Source organism: Procambarus clarkii, chromosome 3, assembly GCF_040958095.1.
Source record: "Procambarus clarkii isolate CNS0578487 chromosome 3, FALCON_Pclarkii_2.0, whole genome shotgun sequence".
In the NCBI taxonomy this organism is placed as follows: domain Eukaryota; kingdom Metazoa; phylum Arthropoda; class Malacostraca; order Decapoda; family Cambaridae; genus Procambarus; species Procambarus clarkii.
In genome coordinates, this window is record NC_091152.1 from 17,228,465 (window position 1) to 17,256,049 (window position 27,585).

Here is a 27,585-nt window from a genome sequence, read left to right on the forward strand (position 1 = left end):
TCCAGAGAGGAAATGCTCACTGCATCCATGGTTCGTGCCCGCCATCTGAGGAGCTGGAGGAGCTATTCAACTTATGACAAGCAGCCTTGTACCCTGTATGTAATCAATATTGTAACTTTTTTTGTGTAATGACATTTTCAAATAAAGTTAGATAAATATACACACTTAACAAAAGAATAGGGGTGGTAGGAGAAGAAAATATCAAAGTGTTCAGTGAGGATCCACAAGGTCTTCTCTGAGTACTCTTTATTTTCTTCTCCGAGGCTATGGGTCCCTACAGTTGCACCAGAGGTGGTACCCCTTCTAGGTTATATATATATATATATATATATATATATATATATATATATATATATATATATATATATATATATATATATATATATATATATATTTATATATATATATTTATATATATATTTATATATATATATATATATATATATATATATATATATATATATATATATATATATATATATTTTATTAAATATGACCGAAAAAGTAAGATTAATAATTCTAACACGAATTTTCTCAATCTTTCGTACATTACGCTTCACTGTTGGAGGTAAATCAAAAATCACTTCTCCAAAATTCATTTTTATTTCTAGTCTGACGCGACACGGGCGCGTTTCGTAAAACTTATTACATTTTCAAAGACTTCACAAATACACAACTGATTAGAACGTATCTCTGATTTTATATCTACATTTGAGTGAGGTGGTAAGGGTGATGTGGCATTAACACAAGACAGAACAGGAGGGGATATTAATAGGGTATTAAAAGTATCAACACAAGACAGAACAGAAACAATGGGTATTGAATAGAAGTGTTTGTAGAAAGCCTATTGGTCCATATTTCTTGATGCTTCTATATTGGAGCGGAGTCTTGAGGTGGGTAGAATATAGTTGTGCAATAATTGGCTGTTGATTGCTGGTGTTGACATCTTGATGTGTAGTGCCTCGCAAACGTCAAGCCGCCTGCTATCGCTGTATCTATCGATGATTTCTGTGTTGTTTACTAGGATTTCTCTGGCGATGGTTTGGTTATGGGAAGAGATTATATGTTCCTTAATGGAGCCCTGTTGCTTATGCATCGTTAAACGCCTAGAAAGAGATGTTGTTGTCTTGCCTATATACTGGGTTTTTTGGAGCTTACAGTCCCCAAGTGGGCATTTGAAGGCATAGACGACATTAGTCTCTTTTAAAGCGTTCTGTTTTGTGTCTGGAGAGTTTCTCATGAGTAGGCTGGCCGTTTTTCTGGTTTTATAGTAAATCGTCAGTTGTATCCTCTGATTTTTGTCTGTAGGGATAACGTTTCTATTAACAATATCTTTCAGGACCCTTTCCTCCGTTTTATGAGCTGTGGAAAAGAAGTTCCTGTAAAATAGTCTAATAGGGGGTATAGGTGTTGTGTTAGTTGTCTCTTCAGAGGTTGCATGGCTTTTCACTTTCCTTCTTATGATGTCTTCGATGAAACCATTGGAGAAGCCGTTATTGACTAGGACCTGCCTTACCCTACAGAGTTCTTCGTCGACTTGCTTCCATTCTGAGCTGTGGCTGAGAGCACGGTCGACGTATGCGTTAACAACACTCCTCTTGTACCTGTCAGGGCAGTCGCTGTTGGCATTTAGGCACATTCCTATGTTTGTTTCCTTAGTGTAGACTGCAGTGTGGAAACCTCCGCCCTTTTCCATGACTGTTACATCTAGAAAAGGCAGCTTCCCATCCTTTTCCGTCTCGTAAGTGAAACGCAGCACGGAACTCTGCTCAAATGCCTCCTTCAGCTTCTGCAGATGTCTGACATCAGGTACCTGTGTAAAAATGTCGTCAACATACCTGCAGTATATGGCCGGTTTCAAGTTCATGTCGACTAAGACTTTTTGCTCGATGGTACCCATGTAGAAGTTTGCAAACAGGACACCTAGGGGAGAACCCATGGCGACCCCATCTACTTGCTTATACATGTGCCCATCCGGGCTCAAGAAGGGTGCCTCTTTAGTACAAGCTTGGAGTAGTTTCCTCAGAATACTTTCTGGCATGTCAAGAGGAGTACAGGCTGGATTTTTCAATGGTTTCATCGAAGACATCATAAGAAGGAAAGTGAAAAGCCATGCAACCTCTGAAGAGACAACTAACACAACACCTATACCCCCTATTAGACTATTTTACAGGAACTTCTTTTCCACAGCTCATAAAACGGAGGAAAGGGTCCTGAAAGATATTGTTAATAGAAACGTTATCCCTACAGACAAAAATCAGAGGATACAACTGACGATTTACTATAAAACCAGAAAAACGGCCAGCCTACTCATGAGAAACTCTCCAGACACAAAACAGAACGCTTTAAGAGACTAATGTCGTCTATGCCTTCAAATGCCCACTTGGGGACTGTAAGCTCCAAAAAACCCAGTATATAGGCAAGACAACAACATCTCTTTCTAGGCGTTTAACGATGCATAAGCAACAGGGCTCCATTAAGGAACATATAATCTCTTCCCATAACCAAACCATCGCCAGAGAAATCCTAGTAAACAACACAGAAATCATCGATAGATACAGCGATAGCAGGCGGCTTGACGTTTGCGAGGCACTACACATCAAGAAGTCAACACCAGCAATCAACAGCCAATTATTGCACAACTATATTCTACCCACCTCAAGACTCCGCTCCAATATAGAAGCATCAAGAAATATGGACCAATAGGCTTTCTACAAACACTTCTATTCAATACCCATTGTTTCTGTTCTGTCTTGTGTTGATACTTTTAATACCCTATTAATATCCCCTCCTGTTCTGTCTTGTGTTAATGCCACATCACCCTTACCACCTCACTCAAATGTAGATATAAAATCAGAGATACGTTCTAATCAGTTGTGTATTTGTGAAGTCTTTGAAAATGTAATAAGTTTTACGAAACGCGCCCGTGTCGCGTCAGACTAGAAATAAAAATGAATTTTGGAGAAGTGATTTTTTATTTACCTCCAACAGTGAAGCGTAATGTACGAAAGATTGAGAAAATTCGTGTTAGAATTATTAATCTTACTTTTTCGGTCATATTTAATAAAATATGTCTACAGGAAAGACTGCTACCAAAATATACTAATATATATATATATATATATATATATATATATATATATATATATATATATATATATATATATATATATATATATATATATATATATATATATTGGGAGTGTGTTTTCTCTAATACACATATCATTAAACACAACAACATTGTGACCATTATTAACTTTCTTTAGGATATTTTCCATTCTAGGTAAATATATTCTACCATCTGGAGAGTGAAGAAACACTAGATTGCATTTCTCTAAGCAGTGCTCCTCCCCATGATCCAGTATCTAAGCAGTGCTCCTCCTCATGATCCAGTATCTAAGCAGTGCTCCTCCCCATGATCCTGTATCTAAGCAGTGCTCCTCCCCATGATCCTGTATCTAAGCAGTGCTCCTCCCCATGATCCAGTATCTAAGCAGTGCTCCTCCTCATGATCCAGTATCTAAGCAGTGCTCCTCCCCATGATCCAGTATCTAAGCAGTGCTCCTCCTCATGATCCTGTATCTAAGCAGTGCTCCTCCCCATGATCCTGTATCTAAGCAGTGCTCCTCCCCATGATCCAGTATCTAAGCAGTGCTTCTCCCCATGATCCAGTATCTAAGCAGTGCTCCTCCCCATGATCCAGTATCTAAGCAGTGCTCCTCCTCATGATCCTGTATCTAAGCAGTGCTCCTCCTCATGATCCAGTATCTAAGCAGTGCTCCTCCCCATGATCCAGTATCTAAGCAGTGCACCTCCCCATGATCCAGTATCTAAGCAGTGCTCCTCCCCATGATCCAGTATCTAAGCAGTGCTTCTCCCCATGATCCAGTATCTAAGCAGTGCTCCTCCTCATGATCCTGTATCTAAGCAGTGCTCCTCCCCATGATCCAGTATCTAAGCAGTGCTCCTCCCCATGATCCAGTATCTAAGCAGTGCTCCTCCCCATGATCCTGTATCTAAGCAGTGCACCTCCCCATGATCCAGTATCTAAGCAGTGCTCCTCCCCATGATCCAGTATCTAAGCAGTGCTTCTCCCCATGATCCAGTATCTAAGCAGTGCTCCTCCCCATGATCCATTATCTAAGCAGTGCTCCTCCCCATGATCCTGTATCTAAGCAGTGCTCCTCCCCATGATCCAGTATCTAAGCAGTGCTTCTCCCCATGATCCAGTATCTAAGCAGTGCTCCTCCCCATGATCCAGTATCTAAGCAGTGCACCTCCCATGAACTTGCACCCATCATAATCACAATCCTCAAATTAGTTCAGGGTTTCATTACTGAGACAACTGCCTACACTCTCCTGAGAAAGTTGTGTGTCGCGCCGCTCTCCCGGACTGGGCGGAACAGTAATAATGGAACTTCTCAGCGTCGAGGAGTCTTATACGCAAACTGAAAATCAAAAGTTTTTGGTTAATGAGAGATTTGAAGGAGCTCACAGCACACCTACCATGATGCACGCGATGGTAAGAGGGAGTCATGAAGACCCAGCCAATGGGCCCGAGGCTGCCAACGTACTCCAAGTGCACCCAGAACTGGAAGAGGTAGTTAAAAGCGACGTGGACAACGACGGTAGGGAGAGGGAAGCCTAGGAGCGCCAGAGGCTGGTAGAAGCCGAAGTGGGCGGCGCGCTGGAGTACTGAGAGGCGGACAGCTGTGGCCAAGTTGTAGTCCTCGGAGGAGTGATGGACCTGGTGTACAGCCCACAAGATGTTCAGCTCTGACAGTCACGCAACAAGGAAAAATGGTTACTTGCTGGAAATAGGAAACCTGAACATTTAAATAATTGTATGAAGATGTATGTTGACCAGACCACACACTAGAAGGTGAAGGGACGACGATGTTTCGGTACGTCTTGGACCATTCTCAAGTCGATTGGCCCTTCTAGTGTGTGGTCTGGTCAACTTACTTTAGCCACGTTATTGTGACTCATCGCCTGCATGAAGATGTATGATTAACTAAACTCTTTGAATTGATGTTTACTGTCCAAAGTGATGAAAACAAAAGCCATGACTAATCCATTGTTCAAGGATATAAAAATGCAAAATGCGTATGAATAAGGGCTTGGAAAAACAACAGAATAAAAAAAAAACAATGTAGAGCAGAGAGGGATCTCATAGGACCAGGAATAAGTTCCTTAAGACGGGCAGCTAAGTAGAAAACCAATTTGATATGACACTGGACATGAAGCAAGGCTGAAGCAAAAATTGCTTCACTTCCACACCAGGAGGAAAACAGCAGAACAGAGACTTAAGTGTGTGGGAAAACTCAGGCAGAGGGTTCATGAAGTCCGAGGGTTCATAACAAGAAGAAATTCTTCCATTAAGAATGATGACATCAAACACAGCAGCAATGGAAGACGTTGAGATCGCTTAAGGTGCTCAGATGAATTCCAAGGCACCTACTGGAGGAAGGTGCAGCTACGGCAGAGGGATCACATCAAATATCCCCGTAGACACTGAAAGAAGCAGCCTTCGGCTTGCCTCTCGCTACCATATGCAACAAGTCACAAGGAAAAGAACTACCATAATGTGGGAACGGTTACTAAACAAACAGGAAACAATGACTATAGGCCAGTGTCCCCTACTTGCATGTTATGCAGTGTGTTGCAATGTTCCTCAAGAAACAGGCTAATAGAAAGTATGGAGAGAACAGTCTTAATACTACAGCCTCATCTGTGTTCAGGGATGACAGATCTTGCGTCACGAACACAATATTCTAGGACCAGGCGACTGAGATCAGAAGAGACAGAAGTGTTTGGGTGGTTGATTATTTTTGGATTGTCAGTGAGCCTTGACACAGTACACCACTGGTGACGAGTGCACAAGATGGTTGTCAGTGAGCCTTGACACAGTACACCACTGGTGACGAGTGCACAAGATGGTTGTCAGTGAGCCTTGACACAGTACACCACTGGTGACGAGTGCACAAGATGGTTGTCAGTGAGCCTTGACACAGTACACCACTGGTGACGAGTGCACAAGATGGTTGTCACTGAGCCTTGACACAGTACACCACTGGTGACGAGTGCACAAGATGGTTGTCAGTGAGCCTTGACACAGTACACCACTGGTGACGAGTGCACAAGATGGTCGTCAGTGAGCCTTGACACAGTACACCACTGGTGACGAGTACACAAGATGGTCGTCACTGAGCCTTGACACAGTACACCACTGGTGACGAGGGCACAAGATGGTCGTCACTGAGCCTTGACACAGTACACCACTGGTGACGAGTACACAAGATGGTTGTCACTGAGCCTTGACACAGTACACCACTGGTGGCGAGTACACAAGATGGTTGTCACTGAGCCTTGACACAGTACACCACTGGTGACGAGTGCACAAGATGGTCGCCAGTGAGCCTTGACACAGTACACCACTGGTGACGAGTGCACAAGATGGTCGTCAGTGAGCCTTGACACAGTACACCACTGGTGACGAGTGCACAAGATGGTCGTCACTGAGCCTTGACACAGTACACCACTGGTGACGAGTACACAAGATGGTCGTCACTGAGCCTTGACACAGTACACCACTGGTGACGAGTACACAAGATGGTTGTCAGTGAGCCATGACACAGTACACCACCGGTGACGAGTGCTCAAGATGGTTGTCACTGAGCCTTGACACAGTACACCACTGGTGACGAGTGCACAAGATGGTCGTCAGTGAGCCTTGACACAGTACACCACTGGTGACGAGTGCACAAGATGGTCGTCACTGAGCCTTGACACAGTACACCACTGGTGACGAGTGCACAAGATGGTCGTCACTGAGCCTTGACACAGTACACCACTGGTGACGAGTACACAAGATGGTCGTCACTGAGCCTTGACACAGTACACCACTGGTGACGAGTACACAAGATGGTCGTCACTGAGCCTTGACACAGTACACCACTGGTGACGAGTACACAAAATGGAGACACAGTCAGAAGTGGCAAGGTCACTCCAGTGAACAAGTGAGTTCGTCTGCAATAGAAGACAAAGAGCCAGAGAGTTACGTGAGAGACCTCAGGGGGGGGGACAACTAAGACCAATCCTATTCCTCGTCTATGTGAACGACTTGTCAGAGGTGATAAACACTTTTCTCACAATGTTTGTTGATGCATAAATATTAGGGAAGATAAATATGGAGGAAGAATGCAAGGCACAACCAAATTTCTTGTGAATATACGAAGATTGTCTGCACTAGTATTAACTGGAGTTTGACCTCAGTGATTTCACAGTATTAAGTCTGCACCCGCCAAACACACACCGAAACTATGACGTTGGTACAACGTTCGAACAAGTTTTAACACCTCCTAACCAGTTATAACAACCAATATAGCAAGTTGTAACAACGTTCTAATACGTCATAAACACGTTAAGCCAAGATGTAACAACTCTATTACAAGTTGTAACAAGCGGAAAATAGAGACAGTTTCGGTTTGTGTTTCCAGGGCATGGGTTCTTGGCACAAGAGGCTGGGACACAATTAAGATACCAAGGGGGAGGGGAAATAAATCTTCCTGAATTCCAACAGATGTAAATGATTTGATGTAATATCTGATTGATAATTGTTGCATTTAATAATTAACACTCTTCCTTCTGCTTGGTCTTGAAGGGAAACCGGCCTCGGGTGACAGGGGGCTGTGACGATCTCTGGAACCCGTAGGTGCGGGGCTCGGACGTCCACATCCTGGGGGACGTGCGGCTCCCCAGGCTCTGCTTCAGGAGGCTGGGGTCGCTCATGCCCCCTGATGGGGTGGTTCTTCTCCGGCCCGACCACGGCGGTCTCCGGGTTTGGAGTCCCTGTGCCTTTTTTTTTTACGAGCTTCGAGGTCAACTCCGGAGCTCTCAGTACCAGCGACGGCGCTGGAACCAATCGTATTGGCGTTTGCCTTTCCATTGGAGACTTTCGGCGCCGTGGAGAGGAGGGACCTGCTGCTTGGTTGACAGCTTCTCCTCCATATTAACCTACCCTGGCTTTGCGTCCTGGAGAGGCCTCTCGAAACCGACAACCAGAGCCCAACTCCAGAGTCTCCTGAGACTGAAGGATGCCTACTGCTACTACTATTATTACATCAAACCTGTCACCAGAGGTCAACATCAAAATACTTCAGTCAACTTCATCTACAAGGGAATTTTCCCTGTTCAAAAACCGCCATTAGAAATCTGAACGAAGTGTTCAGGACCATGCAGGCCACATACGTGAGACTCCTTGCAGAATATGCAGGGGCAGCATGAAACTATTGAGACGTCTTAAACCAAGAAAACTGTAAGAAGTCCAGAAGTGAGCCACCGGACCCGGTCCTGGAGCTGAGGGGTGTGAGAGTCGAGGACACATTAAAATAATTAAACCTCATATCACTAGAAGTGAGAAGAAAGTTAAGACACATGATTACCATATATACAGATGTCAGGTGTGGTGGTTGTGGCAGGTGTGGTGGTTGTGGCAGGTGTGGTGGTTGTGGCAGGTGTGGTGGTGGTGGCAGGTGTGGTAGGTGTGGTGGTTGTGGCAGGTGTGGTGGTGGTGGCAGGTGTGGTAGGTGTGGTGGTTGTGGTAGGTGTGGTGGTTGTGGCAGGTGTAGTGCTTGTGGTAGGTGTGATGGTGGTGGTAGGTGTGGTGGTTGTGGCAGGTGTGGTGGTTGTTGGTGTGGTGGTTGTAGTAGGTGTGGTTGTGGTGGTAGGTGTGGTGGTTGTGGCAGGTGTGGTGGTTGTGGTAGGTGTGGTGGTTGTGGCAGGTGTGGTGGTGGTGGCAGGTGTGGTGGTTGTGGCAGGTGTGGTGGTTGTGGCAGGTGTGGTGGTGGTGGCAGGTGTGGTGGTGGTGGCAGGTGTGGTGGTTGTGGCAGGTGTGGTGGTTGTGGCAGGTGTGGTGGTGGTGGCAGGTGTGGTGGTTGTGGCAGGTGTGGTGGTTGTGGCAGGTGTGGTGGTTGTGGCAGGTGTGGTGGTTGTGGCAGGTGTGGTGGTTGTGGCAGGTGTGGTGGTTGTGGCAGGTGTGGTGGTGGTGGCAGGTGTGGTGGTGGTGGTAGGTGTGGTGGTTGTGGCAGGTGTGGTGGTTGTGGCAGGTGTGGTGGTTGTGGTAGGTATGGTGGTTGTGGTAGGTGTGGTGGTGGTGGCAGGTGTGATGGTGGTGGCAGGTGTGGTGGTGGTGGTAGGTGTGGTAGGTGTGGTGGTGGTGGTAGGTGTGGTAGTTGTGGTGGTTGTGGCAGGTGTGATGGTGGTGGCAGGTGTGAGGGTGGTGGCAGGTGTGGTGGTGGTAGGTGTGGTAGTGGTGGTAGGTGTGGTGGTTGTGGTAGGTGTGGTGGTTGTGGTAGGTGTGGTGGTTGTGGTAGGTGTGGTGGTTGTGGTAGGTGTGGTGGTTGTGGCAGGTGTGATGGTGGTGGCAGGTGTGGTGGTTGTGGTAGGTGTGGTGGTTGTGGTGGTGGTGGCAGGTGTGGTGGTGGTGGCAGGTGTGGTGGTTGTGGTAGGTGTGGTGGTTGTGGTAGGTGTGGTGGTGGTGGTAGGTGTGGTGGTTGTGGCAGGTGTGGTGGTTGTGGTAGGTGTGGTGGTGGTGGTAGGTGTGGTGGTTGTGGCAGGTGTGGTGGTTGTGGCAGGTGTGGTGGTTGTGGCAGGTGTGGTGGTTGTGGCAGGTGTGGTGGTTGTGGCAGGTGTGGTGGTTGTGGTAGGTGTGGTGGTTGTGGCAGGTGTGGTGGTTGTGGCAGGTGTGGTGGTTGTGGTAGGTGTGGTGGTTGTGGCAGGTGTGGTGGTTGTGGTAGGTGTGTGGTTGTGGTAGGTGTGGTGGTTGTAGCAGGTGTGGTGGTTGTGGTAGGTGTGGTGGTGGTGGTAGGTGTGGTGGTTGTGGTAGGTGTGGTGGTTGTGGCAGGTGTGGTGGTTGTGGTAGGTGTGGTGGTTGTGGTAGGTGTGGTGGTTGTGATAGGTGTGGTGGTTGTGGTAGGTGTGGTGGTTGTGGTAGGTGTGGTGGTTGTGGCAGGTGTGGTGGTTGTGGCAGGTGTGGTGGTTGTGGCAGGTGTGGTGGTGGTGGTAGGTGTGGTGGTTGTGGTAGGTGTGATGGTGGTGGCAGGTGTGGGTGGTGGTGGCAGGTGTGATGGTGGTGGCAGGTGTGATGGTGGTGGCAGGTGTGGTGGTGGTGGCAGGTGTGATGGTGGTGGCAGGTGTGGTGGTGGTGGCAGGTGTGGTGGTGGTGGTAGGTGTGGTGGTTGTGGTAGGTGTGATGGTGGTGGTAGGTGTGGTGGTTGTGGTGGGTGTGATGGTGGTGGCAGGTGTGGTGGTGGTGGTAGGTGTGGTGGTTGTGGTAGGTGTGATGGTGGTGGTAGGTGTGGTGGTTGTGGTAGGTGTGATGGTGGTGGCAGGTGTGGTGGTGGTGGTGGTGGCAGGTGTGATGGTGGTGGTAGGTGTGGTGGTTGTAGCGGACATACCTGGACACACAGCATGTTATGGGTCGCACATCAACATGGAGACAAATGAAATATAAAACCATTATAAATAATTTGGTTAGTGTGAGGGATATACTTATGTCACCACACACAGTTCTACATGTACATATGTCACCACACACAGCTTTACATGTACATATGACACCACACACACAGCTGTACATGTACATATGACAAAGCCCAAAAGGCTTGGATACTGTATATTTACATCATGCGAGTGAGGGTTGAGAGGCAGGTCCATAGAGCTGAGGCTCAACCTTACCCATTATAACAGGTCAGTACAACGAGGTAAGTACAGTCAGATGTGTGGGTGATGCGAACAAGTGACCTCAGCCGTCTGGTCGACATATATATGACAACAACTAGCAGAACCCTACCATGGTTTGCTCTGTGGATCCAGTAGTAGCAGAAGTCGACGAAGACGAGGGCGCCGAACCAGGTGTAGGGAGAGGCCCAAGGCAGGTCGAGGAGGCGGTACTGGTAGAGCCACTGGTAGCCTATCAGCGCTATCCACGACGCCATGAACCTACCCAGACACAACATTATCAACACATGTAATGGCTCTACCATAATGTGCAATTACTGCATATGCGTATGTCATATCTTTGACATATGTCATATCTAAATGTTAATCAAACTAATGCTACAAACATGGTCAAAGCTTCCGGATATAGTCAATTAGTGGCTCGGTTACTGAAACTGTTCAAGGATCCCACAGAATACGACCCCCTACTGTATTAATGTTATTATTTCAATATAAATCCTACCATATACGTTGATGAGCCTCGACCCATACCCAGAGCGGTGTGTACCCATGTGTGGGTAGTGATCATATGTTAGATGGTCACAAGCAACAATTAACTGTGTATATTGACAGAAGCTAAAACTTTCACTGTTATTACATAATTTATGTGGAGTGCTAACAGTGTTTACTTCCAGAGACTCGAGTTAGAATCATCCACATCCACTAACCTGCCCACTGTGGCCCTAACACCCCCTAATACACCACTGTAGACCTAACACCCCCTAATACACCACTGTAGACCTAACACCCCCTAATACATCACTGTGGCCCTAACACCCCCTAATACATCACTGTGGCCCTAACACCACCTAATACATCACTGTGGCCCTAACACCCCCTAATACATCACTGTGGCCCTAACACCACCTAATACAACACTGTGGCCCTAACACCCCCTAATACATCACTGTGGCCCTAACACCACCTAATACATCACTGTGGCCCTAACACCCCTAATACATCACTGTGGCCCTAACACCCCTAATACATCACTGTGGCCCTAACACCACCTAATACATCACTGTGGCCCTAACACCCCCTAATACATCACTGTGGCCCTAACACCCCCTAATACATCACTGTGGCCCTAACACCCCCTAATACATCACTGTGGCCCTAACACCCCCTAATACATCACTGTGGCCCTAACACCCCCTAATACACCACTGTGGCCCTAACACCCCCTAATACATCACTGTGGCCCTAACACCCCTAATACATCACTGTGGCCCTAACACCCCTAATACATCACTGTGGCCCTAACACCACCTAATACATCACTGTGGCCCTAACACCCCCTAATACATCACTGTGGCCCTAACACCCCCTAATACATCACTGTGGCCCTAACACCACCTAATACATCACTGTGGCCCTAACACCACCTATTACACCACTGTGGCCCTAATACACCACTGTGGCCCTAACACCACCTAATACATCACTGTGGCCCTAACACCCCCTAATACATCACTGTGGCCCTAACACCCCCTAATACATCACTGTGGCCCTGACACCCCCTAATACATCACTGTGGCCCTAACACCACCTATTACACCACTGTGGCCCTAATACACCACTGTGGCCCTAACACCCCCTAATACATCACTGTGGCCCTAATACACCACTGTGGCCCTAACACCACCTAATACATCACTGTGGCCCTAACACCCCCTAATACATCACTGTGGCCCTAACACCCCCTAATACATCACTGTGGCCCTAACACCACCTAATACACCACTGTGGACCTAACACCACCTAATACACCACTGTGGCCCTAACACCACCTAATACATCACTGTGGCCCTAACACCCCCTAATACATCACTGTGGCCCTAACACCACCTAATACACCACTGTGGCCCTAACACCACCTAATACACCACTGTGGCCCTAACACCCCCTAATACACCACTGTGGCCCTAACACCACCTAATACACCACTGTGGCCCTAACACCACCTAATACATCACTGTGGCCCTAACACCCCCTAATACATCACTGTGGCCCTAACACCACCTAATACACCACTGTGGCCCTAACACCACCTAATACACCACTGTGGCCCTAACACCCCCTAATACATCACTGTGGCCCTAACACCACCTATTACACCACTGTGGCCCTAACACCCCCTAATACATCACTGTGGCCCTAATACACCACTGTGGCCCTAACACCCCCTAATACATCACTGTGGCCCTAACACCACCTAATACATCACTGTGGCCCTAATACACCACTGTGGCCCTAACACCCCCTAATACATCACTGTGGCCCTAATACACCACTGTGGCCCTAACACCCCCTAATACATCACTGTGGCCCTAACACCCCCTAATACATCACTGTGGCCCTAACACCCCCTAATACATCACTGTGGCCCTAACACCCCCTAATACAACACTGTGGCCCTAACACCCCCTAATACATCACTGTGGCCCTAACACCCCCTAATACAACACTGTGGCCCTAACACCACCTAATACACCACTGTGGCCCTAACACCACCTAATACACCACTGTGGCCCTAACACCACCTAATACACCACTGTGGCCCTAACACCACCTAATACATCACTGTGGCCCTAACACCCCCTAATACATCACTGTGGCCCTAACACCCCCTAATACATCACTGTGGCCCTAACACCCCCTAATACATCACTGTGGCCCTAACACCCCCTAATACATCACTGTGGCCCTAACACCACCTAATACATCACTGTGGCCCTAACACCCCCTAATACATCACTGTGGCCCTAATACATCACTGTGGCCCTAATACATCACTGTGGCCCTAACACCCCCTAATACATCACTGTGGCCCTAATACATCACTGTGGCCCTAATACATCACTGTGGCCCTAACACCACCTAATACATCACTGTGGCCCTAATACATCACTGTGGCCCTAACACCACCTAATACATCACTGTGGCCCTAATACATCACTGTGGCCCTAATACATCACTGTGGCCCTAATACATCACTGTGGCCCTAACACCACCTAATACATCACTGTGGCCCTAATACATCACTGTGGCCCTAATACATCACTGTGGCCCTAATACATCACTGTGGCCCTAACACCACCTAATACATCACTGTGGCCCTAATACATCACTGTGGCCCTAACACCCCCTAATACATCACTGTGGCCCTAATACATCACTGTGGCCCTAATACATCACTGTGGCCCTAACACCACCTAATACATCACTGTGGCCCTAATACATCACTGTGGCCCTAACACCACCTAATACATCACTGTGGCCCTAACACCACCTAATACATCACTGTGGCCCTAATACACCACTGTGGCCCTAACACCACCTAATACATCACTGTGGCCCTAACACCACCTAATACATCACTGTGGCCCTAACACCCCCTAATACATCACTGTAGACCTAACACCCCCTAATACATCACTGTGGCCCTAACACCACCTAATACATCACTGTGGCCCTAACACCACCTAATACATCACTGTGGCCCTAACACCACCTAATACATCACTGTGGCCCTAACACCCCCTAATACAACACTGTGGCCCTAACACCACCTAATACATCACTGTGGCCCTAACACCCCCTAATACATCACTGTGGCCCTAACACCACCTAATACATCACTGTGGCCCTAACACCCCCTAATACATCACTGTGGCCCTAACACCACCTAATACATCACTGTGGCCCTAACACCACCTAATACATCACTGTGGCCCTAACACCCCCTAATACATCACTGTGGCCCTAACACCCCCTAATACATCACTGTGGCCCTAACACCCCCTAATACAACACTGTGGCCCTAACACCCCCTAATACATCACTGTGGCCCTAACACCCCCTAATACACCACTGTGGCCCTAACACCCCCTAATACATCACTGTAGACCTAACACCCCTAATACATCACTGTAGACCTAACACCCCCTAATACATCACTGTAGACCTAACACCCCCTAATACAACACTGTGGCCCTAACACCCCCTAATACATCACTGTGGCCCTAACACCACCTAATACACCACTGTGGCCCTAACACCCCCTAATACACCACTGTGGCCCTAACACCACCTAATACATCACTGTGGCCCTAACACCACCTAATACATCACTGTGGCCCTAACACCACCTAATACATCACTGTAGACCTAACACCCCCTAATACACCACTGTGGCCCTAACACCCCCTAATACATCACTGTGGCCCTAACACCACCTAATACACCACTGTGGCCCTAACACCCCCTAATACATCACTGTGGCCCTAACACCCCCTAATACATCACTGTAGACCTAACACCCCCTAATACACCACTGTGGCCCTAACACCCCCTAATACATCACTGTGGCCCTAACACCACCTAATACATCACTGTGGCCCTAACACCACCTAATACATCACTGTAGACCTAACACCACCTAATACACCAGTGTGGCCCTAACACTTCCTAATACATCACTGTGGCCCTAACACCACCTAATACATCACTGTGGCCCTAACACCCCCTAATACACCAGTGTGGCCCTAACACTTCCTAATACATCACTGTGGCCCTAACACCACCTAATGCATCACTGTGGACCTAACACCACCTAATACATCACTGTGGCCCTAACACCCCCTAATACACCAGTGTGGCCCTAACACTTCCTAATACATCACTGTGGCCCTAACACCACCTAATGCATCACTGTGGACCTAACACCACCTAATACACCACTGTGGACCTAACACCACCTAATACACCACTGTGGACCTAACACATCACATCTTTACAATATTAGGAGGCGACCAAGCACAATATTTATGTATACTGTACAGCTCTCAGAGACTATTGGGAGGAAGCAGAGGTGTAGAGGAGCTCTCCTTCTCTCAGACTGTTCTCTTACATACATTTTAGTTAATGAAATCTAAGATTAATTCAAGAGTTCAAAACATGTCTAAAGAAAACATTCACTAGGCGCATTATATTTGTCAATAGATCTGTTGATCACATGTCTTTCCTGACAATAAAAGTGTGGACATTAGCAGCAAGTATTCTGAGACTGTCATGACTGTCTCTGAGTCATCACATATCCATAATCAGTCCTCAATACATGTCTGTGAGCATGGTTTGGTTTGGTGTTAGGCTTAAGTTGCATTCACTGGAAAGGCGAAGAGTTAGGGGTGACATGATAGAGGTTTACAAGTGGGTGAATGGACATAACAGGGGGGGATATTAATAGGGCATTAAAAATATCAACACAAGACAGAACACGAAACAATGGGTATAAATTGGATAAGTTTAGATTTAGGAAAGACTTGGGTAAATACTGGTTCAGTAACAGGGTTGTTGATTTGTGGAACCAATTGCCGCGTAACGTGGTGGATGTGGGGTCCCTCGATTGTTTCAAGCGCGGGTTGGACATGTATATGAGTGGGATTGGGTGGTTATAGAATAGGAGCTGCCTCGTATGGGCCAATAGACCTTCTGCAGTTACCTTTATTCTTATGTTCTTCTTATGTTCTTAATACCAATCAACCTCTGGAGGGTTATTAAGGCCAAATCAGTAAGTAATATTGTAGTGCTGGGGGTTGGTGGTGTTGTCGTCGTGTCGTTGATTCTTCTTTCTGGACAACCCAACCCACAACTCGGTGGAGTGCTTATACTTTACTAGGAGATCACACTAGGCGCTTCTGGTTCTTGGAGAGGGGCTCAACGTCACAAGTTTAGGGGTTTCGGCTCCAACACTTAGCCTCGTTGTCACGTGCACACACCCACTCGAGCCGCTGTGACTCCCCACTCGCTCCTTATGTGATAGGATCTCCTCAATCCCCTTTGACTTACTAGTTTTCCATCCTACCCTGTCTACAGCAGTGGTTCTTGGTTCTCTCTCTCTCTCTCTCTCTCTCTCTCTCTCTCTCTCTCTCTCTTTCTTTACTATTTCCTGGGAAGCCTCACTAGGACAAGGGCAAACACCAGCAAATTGGAATACATTTACTGGACAAAGCACATACACAATACATACACACATATAATAATAATGAATCCTATACTCTCTACTATTTCAGTCAGGTTGCACTCCAACACCATCAGAACTCTATCATCAGCTTATCAAGTGGTGTTCTATCTCCTGACTCACAATCTAATGTTACCAACCTCCTCAAGTAGGTCAAGTATTATAATACAATGTTGCACTATCAGCAAGACAATATATATATCTATAAACATGTACAAGGAAAATCAACGTATGAATGCAATAACATATATATATCAGTATAAATGTTCCTTGATACATAACAGTGATCAATCGATCACCTTATCAGTCCTAGAACACATACATCTGTAGGTAATCCAGCCTACGACTGTAACTCTATGCTTCAGTATAAACACTCCTCGGTACAAAAATGGCAAACAATCACCCACCTTTCACTGCATCTTGCACGCTGATGACAACCACTCTATCACCTCCCTACAAGTAATCATTTAGAACTTCCCTTCCACATCTGGAAGTTCACTACCCTGATATCCTCAGGTTCTTCCGGGCTTAACTACCAGGATCCTCCACAGCTCTCTTGGCTGCTACCATGAAGTTTTCCTTGAGCAACTATGGTGCTTCACCCTTCTGCTAGGGTCCTCCACAGCTCTCTTGGCTGCTACACCATGAAATTCCCTCGAGCAACTATGGTGCTTCACCACCTCTACAGAAGCACGTGACACTCCTCTTCACTGTTTCTCTTCACAGCTCGAGGTCCTCTCCTCCACTACCTTGGAGTTTCATCAACTACTCCCTCTGTGCTGGCTTCGAAGTTCTCAGCAACTTCTTCCCCAAAGACAAACCTGCAACCCATTGACATGCCAATAAAAATGTTTCCCCTTAAACACATAAACAAAAATAATCACACAATATGTTTGCCTCCAACATCTATCTGCTCTCTACATACTGTGAGAGTGGACTCCCCCGTTTTGGGCGGGTCCATGCTCCACCTTGCCTGTCAGGCGGCTCCTCAACTCTGGGAGGGTCCTCGCCAGTCAGTTGGCTTCAGGCGGTCGATGGGAGAGGATGCGCTGCTCGTCCCTCCAGCTGTCTCTCTCATCTCCGTCCTCTCATTTAGGCTTCCTGCCTTACCAAAACATGTCTAACTTATCAATAAACATTCGCTACTGTCACTGGGCACACGACCAACTACAAGCAATCACTATAAACTGGCTTAAATCATGCTTACCACAGATTGTCTAGTCGAGGGTGCTCCTCCCTCTGACAGAGTCTGGTCAGGGCGCTTCCACAGCCCACGATAATGTCTCTGGGCGGCTTAATAAACACTCCTCGCCGTCCAGGACTTGAGACCACAGCGTTCCCAGCTCGACTCTACAGCTGGCACGTCTGCACACTTCTCTTCTCTTGGAGATATATCACTAGGGGTTCCTTCCTGACGGGAGCTCAAACGGAGCACAGCTTCCCCCTGCGATGTTTGGCGCTCAAGTGAGCTCAAAGCCCTCCAGAAGCTAGCGTCATGCCTCCAGCAAATTATCTACATCTCCTAACCAGTCATTTATCTATTTTCTTATTCACTGCCCATAATCTTAAATTGTTCATTAAATCCAACAAACTATTTTACATCTGTGTTATCGCCTCTATATTTCCTATACCTTCTAGTTAGGTCAGGCTTGTTGAATAACTCTCAAGGGGGAGACTCGTTTCTCCTGTAGGCTGAGATCATAACAGTAAGTCAGTAAGCGTCTATAAATTTCTCATGGGAATTGACAGGGTGGACAGAGACAAATTTTGTAGCATGGGTGGAACACGAAAATGGGGACACAGGTGTAAAATAAGTACCCAAATGAGCCAGAGACATTATTTTTTTTTCAGTGTCAGAGTAGTTAACAAATGGAATGCATTAAGTAGTGATGTGGTGGAGGCAGACTCCATCACAGTTTCAATTGTAGATTTGATAGAGCGCAGTCGGCTCAGGAATCTTTACACCAGTTGATTGACAGTTGAGAGGAGGGACCAAAGAACCACAGCTCAACCCCCACAAGCACAACTAGGTGCATTCACACTTCTTCTAGTCATGGTCTAAATCTCAACTTGATCATGGACTTGGTCGTCACCCAGAATGAGGAAGACATTGAGAATTTAGAGCATGAAATAGCACTAGGAGCAAGTGACCATTGTGTCCTGGTATTCGACTACATGATGGAGCCCAGAACAGTGCCTATAAGACATGGGGTCAGGGAAGAGAAAGCAGACTATAAAACAGATGACTACAAGAAAGTAAAAAGAGTATCTGGGAAGTATGCGACGGGAGGATGAACTTAGAGGGAAGACGGTTCAGGAAATGATGGACCAAGTAACACTGAGGTGCAAAGAGGCAGAAGAGAGATTAGATCATATAATAACCCGTGATTTAATAGACAGTGCCAGGAAGCAAGAGCAAAACGCAGGAGGCAGTGGAGGAAATACAGACGGCAAAGAACAGAGGTAAACCGAATTATATGCAACAGGGTCAGGAATAACTACATTAACATAAGAGGATTGGCAGAAAGACACTATGAAAAGGATATTGCTTCCAAAGCAAAAGCCAATTACACCCAGGTTCACTTCTTGTGCTCTTTCCCTAAGTTCACTTGCCTTGCTTGTAATCCCATCTATGTTCGAGTACATCACCTTGAAGCTGACTCTCATCTGTCCATCCTCAGTCTCTGTTAATGCCACTGGAGTAGGGGAGCAGGGATGGTCCATGGTGTGCGGACTTAAGAGGGGGACCTGGGAGATCCGGGCTGTGTGATTAGGATCCGGAATGAGGAGGGTGGGGGGGGGTGTATACTCATCTAGTTGTGCTTGCGGGGGTTGAGATTTGGCTCTTTGGTCCCGCCTCTCAAACCCAGTCAACTGGATTGATTGGATTCTGGATTGTATGTGTGTACTCACCTATTTGTGCTTGCAGGGGTTGAGCTTTAGCTCTTTGGTCCCGCCTCTCAACTGTCAATCAACTGGTGTACCTTAAGGTCTTAAGGGTACCTTGGACCCTTAAGACCCTTACGACTCCCGACCGCTGTCCACTCAACCGCGAGGACCCTAAAAAAAAAAACGCGGGGTGGAAGACACAGATATTCTTATTTTTTTCTCTTTCTCGTATTTCCGTTCCCTCTCATTCTCTGCTGCACGTGGACGTTTACGTATACAGTAGAGTGCGTGGAGGGGAGGGGGGGGAGAGAAGCGTGGACGTTTACGTATACAGTAGAGTGCGTGGAGGGGGGGAGGGGGGGAGAGAAGCGTGGACGTTTACGTATACAGTAGAGTGCGTGGAGGGGGGAGGGGGGGGGAGAAGCGGGTCACTGCGAAGCTTGTCAAGGAAAACCCAGCACAAGACGCCGCCAGAAGAGCAGGCGCCAGTCCTGTCAAGGAGAGGAGAAGAGTCCTTGCCTTCAATCTCTCTCTCTCTCTCTCTCTCTCTCTCTCTCTCTCTCTCTCTCCCTCTCTCTCTCCCTCTCTCTCTCCCTCTCTCTCTCCCTCTCTCTCTCCCTCTCTCTCTCCCTCTCTCTCTCCCTCTCTCTCTCCCTCTCTCTCTCCCTCTCTCTCTCCCTCTCTCTCTCCCTCTCTCTCTCCCTCTCTCTCTCCCTCTCTCTCTCTCTCCCTCTCTCTCTCCCTCTCTCTCTCCCTCTCTCTCTCTCTCCCTCTCTCTCTCTCTCTCTCTCTCTCTCTCTCTCTCTCTCTCTCTCTCTCTCTGTATGGTGTGGGTGTTGGAGGCCATTGACAGACAAGGGACAAGAAGTTTTCGGATGCTGCGCGAGCGACACAGAAATTCTAATGCAGGTCTGGTGGCCAGACAGGACCCGTCCTGACTTATATTTTACATTAGCAGTGGGTAATCCCTACTGCTAATGTAATCCCCCACTGTAAAGGGGCTTTCCTGCCCCCTTTTCCACGGCAATAGGATGCAGCTCCCACGGCTACCCGAAGCTGCGTTATTTACTATTTGTGTCTGCAGAATCGAGCTATTAGCTCTTGGACTCCACCCTTCTGACCTCTATTATATCTACTACATACATTTCTTTTACATATATTACACACGCACATACATACACACATCCCCTGGAAGTAGCCTGTAGCAGCTGTCTAAATCCCAGGTACTTATTAACTGCTAGGTGAACAGGAGCATCAGGGGTGAAAGAAACTGAGTTTCTTTCACCCCTGATGCCACCCCCATTTGTTTCCGTCTCCACCGAGGAATCATACCCGGACCATTAGGAATACGACCCCGAAGCGCTGTCCACTCAGCCCGTCTGTGTGTGTGTACTCACCTATTTGTCCTCACCTATTTGTGCTTGCGGGGGTTGAGCTTTGGCTCTTTGGTCCCGCCTCTCAACTGTCAATCAACAGGTGTACAGATTCCTGAGCCTACTGGGCTCATCATATCTACACTTGAAACTGTGTATGGAGTCAGCCTCCACCACATCACTTCCTAATGCATTCCATTTATTAACTACTGACACTGAAAAAATTCTTTCTAACGTCTCTGTGGCTCATGTGGGTACTAAGTTTGCACCTGTGTCCCCTTGTTCGTGTCCCACCCGTGCTGAAGAGTTTGTCTTTGTCCACCGTGTCAATTCCTCTGAGAATTTTGTAGGAGGTTATCATGTCTCCCCTTACTCTTTTGTTTTCCAGGGACGTGAGGTTCAGCTCCTTTAGCCTTTCCTCGTAGCTCATACCTCTCAGTTCCGGGACGAGTCTGGTGGCATACCGCTGAATCTTCTCTAACTTTGTCTTGTGTTTAACTAGGTATGGACTCCAGGCTGGCGCTGCATATTCCAGGATTGGTCTGACATAAGTGGTATACAGGGTCCTGAACGATTCCTTACACAAGTTTCTAAAGGCATTTCTTATGTTGGCCAGTCTAGCATATGCTGCTGATGATATCCTTTTGATGTGGGCCTCTGGGGACAGGTTCGGTGTGATATCAACAACCAGATCTTTCTCTCTATTTGACTCCTGCAGGGTTTCACCTCCCAGATGGTACCTTGTGTTCAGCCTTCTGCTCCCTTCGCCTAATTTCATTACTTTACACTTTCCTGAGTTGAACTTTAGCAGCCATTTTCTAGACCATTCCTCCAGTTTGTCCAGGTCGTCCTGTAATCTCTGTCTATCTTCATCCATCTTGATTCTTCTCATAATTTTTACATCATCAGCAAACATTGAGAGGAATGAGTCTATACCCTCCGGAAGATCGCTCACATATATTAGGAACAGGATGGGTCCAAGTACAGAGCCCTGTGGGACTCCGCTGGTGACATCTCGCCACTCTGATGTCTCCCCCCCTCACCGTTACTCGCTGTTTCCTGTTGCTTAGGTACTCCCTTATCCACTGGCGCACCTTCCCTTTTACTCCTGCCTGTTGTGTGTGTGTGTGTGTGTTGTTATGAGTGTGTGTGTGTGTGTGTGTGTGTGTGTGTACTCACCTATTTGTGCTTGCAGGATCGAGCATTGGCTCTTGGATCCCGCCTTTCTAGCTATCGGTTGTTTACAGCAATGACTCCTGTCCCATTTCCCTATCATACCTAGTTTTAAAAGTATGAATAGTATTTGCTTCCACAACCTGTTCCCCAAGTGCATTCCATTTTTCTACTACTCTCACGCTAAAAGAAAACTTCCTAACATCTCTGTGACTCATCTGAGTTTCCAGTTTCCACCCATGTCCCCTCGTTCTGTTATTATTACGTGTGAACATTTCATCTATTTCCACTTTGTCAATTCCCCTGAGTATTTTATATGTCCCTATCATATCTCCTCTCTCCCTTCTTTTCTCTAGTGTCGTAAGGTTCAGTTCCTTCAGACGCTCTTCATATCCCATCCCTCGTAACTCTGGGACAAGCCTCGTCGCAAACCTCCGAACCTTCTCCAGTTTCTTTATGTGTTTCTTCAGGTGGGGGCTCCATGATGGCGCGGCATACTCTAAGACGGGTCTCACGTAGGCAGTGTAAAGCGCCCTAAAAGCCTCCTCATTTAGATTTCTGAATGAAGTTCTAATTTTCGACAGTGTAGAGTACGCTGCTGTCGTTATCCTATTTATATGTGCCTCAGGAGTTAGATTAGGTGTCACATCCACTCCCAGGTCTCTTTCTCGAATCGTTACAGGTAGGCTGTTCCCCTTCATTGTGTACTGTCCCTTTGGTCTCCTGTCACCTGATCCCATTTCCATAACTTTACATTTACTGGTATTAAACTCCAGTAGCCATTTCCCTGACCATCTCTGCAACCTGTTTAAGTCCTCTTGGAGGATCCTACAATCCTCGTCTGTCACAACTCTTCTCATTAATTTTGCGTCATCCGCAAACATTGACATGTATGATTCCACTCCTGTAAACATATCATTTACGTAAATTAGAAAGAGGATTGGTCCCAGCACCGATCCTTGAGGTACTCCACTTGTTACTGTTCGCCAATCCGACTTCTCGCCCCGTACCATTACCCTCTGGCTCCTTCCTGTTAGGTAGTTCTTCACCCATACTAGGGCCTTTCCGCTTACTCCTGCTTACCTCTCAAGTTTGTATAGCAGTCTCATGTGCGGTACTGTATCAAAGGCCTTTTGGCAGTCAAGAAATATGCAGTCTGCCCAGCCTTCTCTGTCCTGCCTTATCCTTGTTACTTTATCATAGAATTCTAAAAGGTTTGTTAGGCATGATTCCCCTGTCTAGAACCCATGTTGGTGCTTGTTTACAAACCCAATGCTCTCCAGGTGCTCAACAAGTCTTAGCCTAATTATTCTTTCAAGTATTTTGCAGGGGATGCTTGTCAGTGATACGGGTCTGTAGTTAAGTGCCTCCTCCCTATCACCTTTCTTGAAAATTGGTACGACATTTGCCTCCTTCCAGCAACTGGGCAATTCTCCCGACATAAGTGACTCATTAAAGACCATTGCCAGAGGCACGCTGAGAGCCTGCGCTGCCTCTTTAAGTATCCACGGTGATACTTTGTCTGGGCCAACAGCTTTATATGCATCCAGTGTTGTCAACTGTTTCATTACCTCCTCTGCTGTCACCTCTATATCTGATAGTCTTTCATCTTGGGTAATCGCTTCTAACAATGGGAGCTGCTCAGGCTCGGTTGTGAACACTCCATGGAAACTGGCATTCAGTACCTCACAGATTTCCTTGTCGCTTTCTGTATATGCCCCTTCTGTTTTCCTCAGTCTTGTCACTTGGTCATTTACCGACATCTTCCTTCTTATATGGCTATGTAGTAATTTATTTTGCTTTTTCGGCATGATTGCAATATCATTCTCATAATTTCTTTCCGATACTCGTCTTATGTTAATGTAATCATTCCTAGCTCTGTTACATCTAATCCTGTTGTCCTCTGTCCTTTGTCTTCTGTACTTCCTCCACTCCCTCCTGCTTCTCACCTTTGCTTCCTGACACTGTCTATTAAACCATGGGTTATTATATTCCCTCCTGCTTTTTTCCTTTATTGTTGGAATAAATCTCTCTTCAGCCTCCTTGCATTTCAATATGACTTGGTTCATCATATCTTGCACTGTTTTTCCTCTAATTTCTTCCTCCCACTGCACTTCTCCCAGGTAGTCCCTTATCCTCCTGTAGTCCCCTTTCCTGTAGTCAACTCTCCTTTCCCGGACCTTTTGTCCTTTGGTCAAAACTTTGAGTTCCATTATGTAGTCAAAGACTAGGACACAATGGTCACTGGCTCCTAGTGGTATTTCATGTTCCAAATTCTGGATGAAATTCTACAAATTTCCAAATTCTAATCCAAATTCCGGTTCCAAATTCTACATTCTGGGTGAAAATTAGGTCTAATAGGCTCGGCGTCTTCACTCCTCTTTCCCATGTGTATTCTTTTGTGTGTGTGTGTGTGTGTGTGTGTGTGTGTGTGTGTGTGTGTGTGTGTGTGTGTGTGTGTGTGTGTGTGTGTGTGTGTCTGTGTGTATGTGTGTGTGTATAGTCACCTATTTGTGCTTGCGAGGGTTGAGCTCTGGCTCTTTGGTCCCGCCTCTCAACCGTCAATCAATTGGTGAACAGATTCCTGAGCCTATTGGGCTCTATCATATCTACACTTGAAACTGTGTATGGAGTCAGCCTCCACCACATCACTTCCTAGTGCATTCCATTTATTAACTACTCTGACACTGAAAAAAATCCTTCTAACGTCTCTGTGGCTCATCTGGGTACTCAGTTTCCACCTGTGTCCCCTTGTTCGTGTCCCACCCGTGCTGAAGAGTTTGTCTTTGTCCACCCTGTCAATTCCCCTGAGAATTTTGTAGGTGGTTATCATGTCTCCCCTTACTCTTCTGTTTTCCAAGGTTGTGAGGTTCAGCTCCCTTAGCCTTTCCTCGTAGTTCATTCCTCTCAGTTCCAAGACCAGTCTGGTGGCATACCTCTGAATCTTCTCTAACTTCGTCTTGTGTTTGACTAGGTATGGACTCCAGGCTGGCGCTGTATATTCCATGATTGGTCTGACATAAGTGGTATACAGGGTCCTGAACGATTCCTTACACAAGTTTCTAAAGGCAGTTCTTATATTGGCCAGTCTAGCATATGCCGCTGATGATATCCTTTTGATGTGGGCCTCTGGGGACAGGTTCGGTGTGATATCAACTCCCAGATCTTTATCTCTATTTGACTCTTACAGGATTTCACCTCCCAGATGATACCTTGTGTTCAGCCTCCTGCTCCCTGCACCTAATTTCTTTACCAGCCGCGTAAGTGAGTGTGTGTGTGTGTGTGTGCGAGAGACAGACAGAGACATACAGAGACAGACAGAACCAGACAGAGCCAGACAGAGACAGACAGAGACAGACAGAGACAGACAGACAAACAGACAGAGTGAGAAATTGAGTGACTAAAAATGAGAGAGAGTGTGAGAGAGAGTGTGAGAGAGAGTGTGAGAGAGAGACCAGACAGAGGAGACAGACAGAGACCGTCAAACCGCTTAGACAAAGAGAGACAGGAAAACAGACAGATATAAAAATGGAGGGAGACAGACAGCCCCAGACAGGGCAAGAGAGAGGACACATAGAAAAGGTCAAAGACAGACAGACAGAGTTACAGAGGTACAAAGTGTGAGAAATGTAAAGGAGACGGCAGCATGGTAGTGGTACCTGTGGCGGCGGCACAGGGGTGGCAGCTGTGGCGGCGGCACAGGGGTGGCAGCTGTGGCGGCGGCACAGGGGTGGCAGCTGTGGCGGCGGCACAGGGGTGGCGACTGTGGTGGCGGCACAGGGGTGGCGGAGGTGGCGGCGGCACAGGGGTGGCGACTGTGGCGGGGGGGGTCGGTGATGGTGGCAGTGTTGGGGGTTCATAGCTGAGGTGTTCAGTCAGAAATAATTTTCTTGGGAGATTACAATATTAATCTTCATTAAAAATAATAATTACCTAGGAAATATTCCATGTCATTATTGTCACATAAATACTGTCCAATATCTTATTCCCTTCCAGTCAAGGAATTATACGAGCAAAGAATATTATAAACTCAAATAGTAAAAAGCCAAAAACAGAGAATTGAACGAAACTGACCACTGCCGTCCCACGGTGGTCACATATACCTCAACCATCCCGTCTCTACTGCTTTACTACCCTCCCCCCCCCCCCCCTCTCTCTCTCTCTCCCTCCCTCCCTCCCTCCCTCCCTCCCTCCCTCCCTCCCTCCCTCCCTCTCTCCCTCTCTCCCTCTCTCCCTCTCTCCCTCTCTCCCTCTCTCCCTCTCTCCCTCTCTCCCTCTCTCCCTCTCTCTCTCTCTCTCTCTCTCTCTCTCTCTCTCTCTCTCTCTCTCCCTCTCTCCCTCTCTCCCTCTCTCCCTCTCTCTCCCCCTCTCTCTCTCTCTCTCTCTCTCTCTCTCTCTCTCTCTCTCTCTCTCTCTCTCTCTCTCTCTCTCTCTCTCTCTCTCTCTCTCTCTCTCTCTCTGTCTCTCTCTCTCTCTCTCTCTCTCTCTCTCTCTCTCTCTGTCTCTCTCTCTCTCTCTCTGTCTCTCTCTCTCTCTCTCTGTCTCTCTCTGTCTCTCTCTGTCTCTCTCTCTCCCTCTCTCTCTCTCTGTCTCTCTCTCTCTCTGTCTCTCTCTCTCCCTCTCTCTCTCTCCCTCTCTCTCTCTCTGTCTCTCTCTCTCCCTCTCTCTCTCTCTGTCTCTCTCTCTCCCTCTCTCTCTCTCTGTCTCTCTCTCTCCCTCTCTCTCTCTCTGTCTCTCTCTCTCCCTCTCTCTCTCTCTGTCTCTCTCTCCCTCTCTCTCTCTCTGTCTGTCTCTCCCTCTCCCTCGCTCTCTCTCTCGCTCTCCCTCTCCCCCCCCCCCCTCTCTCTCTCTCTCTCAAACTAAGACTTAAGGTTCATAAGGGCTGTCAAATGACGTACCCAGTGAAACTGCAAGCAGGAGCTGTTATCCTACCTCAACTCATCTGAAGCCTACTCCTAGAAACTCATTTATTTCATGAGAATGCATTTTAAAACTATCACATAGGGAACTATCATAAAGAAACATATAAGGAACTTGGTGAAACTGCAAGCAAGAGCGGTAATCCTGCCTCAGCTCAGTGATCTACCTGCCTTCCTCAGCTCAGTGATCTACCTGCCTTCCTCAGCTCAGTGATCTACCTGCCTTCCTCAGTAATCCTACCTGATCTCCTGTGTATCAACCTGTTGAGCGAACAAGTTCCAGATGTGAGTCAGTCTAGGAATGAATGATCACTGATGGGGTGATATTCTTGAGAAAGGTGATTCTAACATGAGACCTGTTGGAGGTTGAGAGCCTAGTGTTACGGGTGAAATTGAAATTGATATAAGTTTATTGAGGTAAAATACA

General features: G+C 47.1%; 1 protein-coding gene across 1 annotated transcript in view; it reads right to left on the reverse strand.

The window, feature by feature from the left end:
* The window catches only part of LOC123760868 (alkylglycerol monooxygenase), a 96,225-nt gene that overhangs the window by 19,507 nt on the left and 49,133 nt on the right, over positions 1-27,585 (reverse strand). Inside the window, exons 4-5 of the mRNA XM_045746664.2 lie at positions 10,856-11,004; positions 4,510-4,779 (exon numbers count right to left, since the gene is read on the reverse strand). Coding sequence (XP_045602620.2) covers positions 4,510-4,779; positions 10,856-11,004 — 419 coding nt within the window. The remainder of the gene's footprint in view (positions 1-4,509; positions 4,780-10,855; positions 11,005-27,585) is intronic.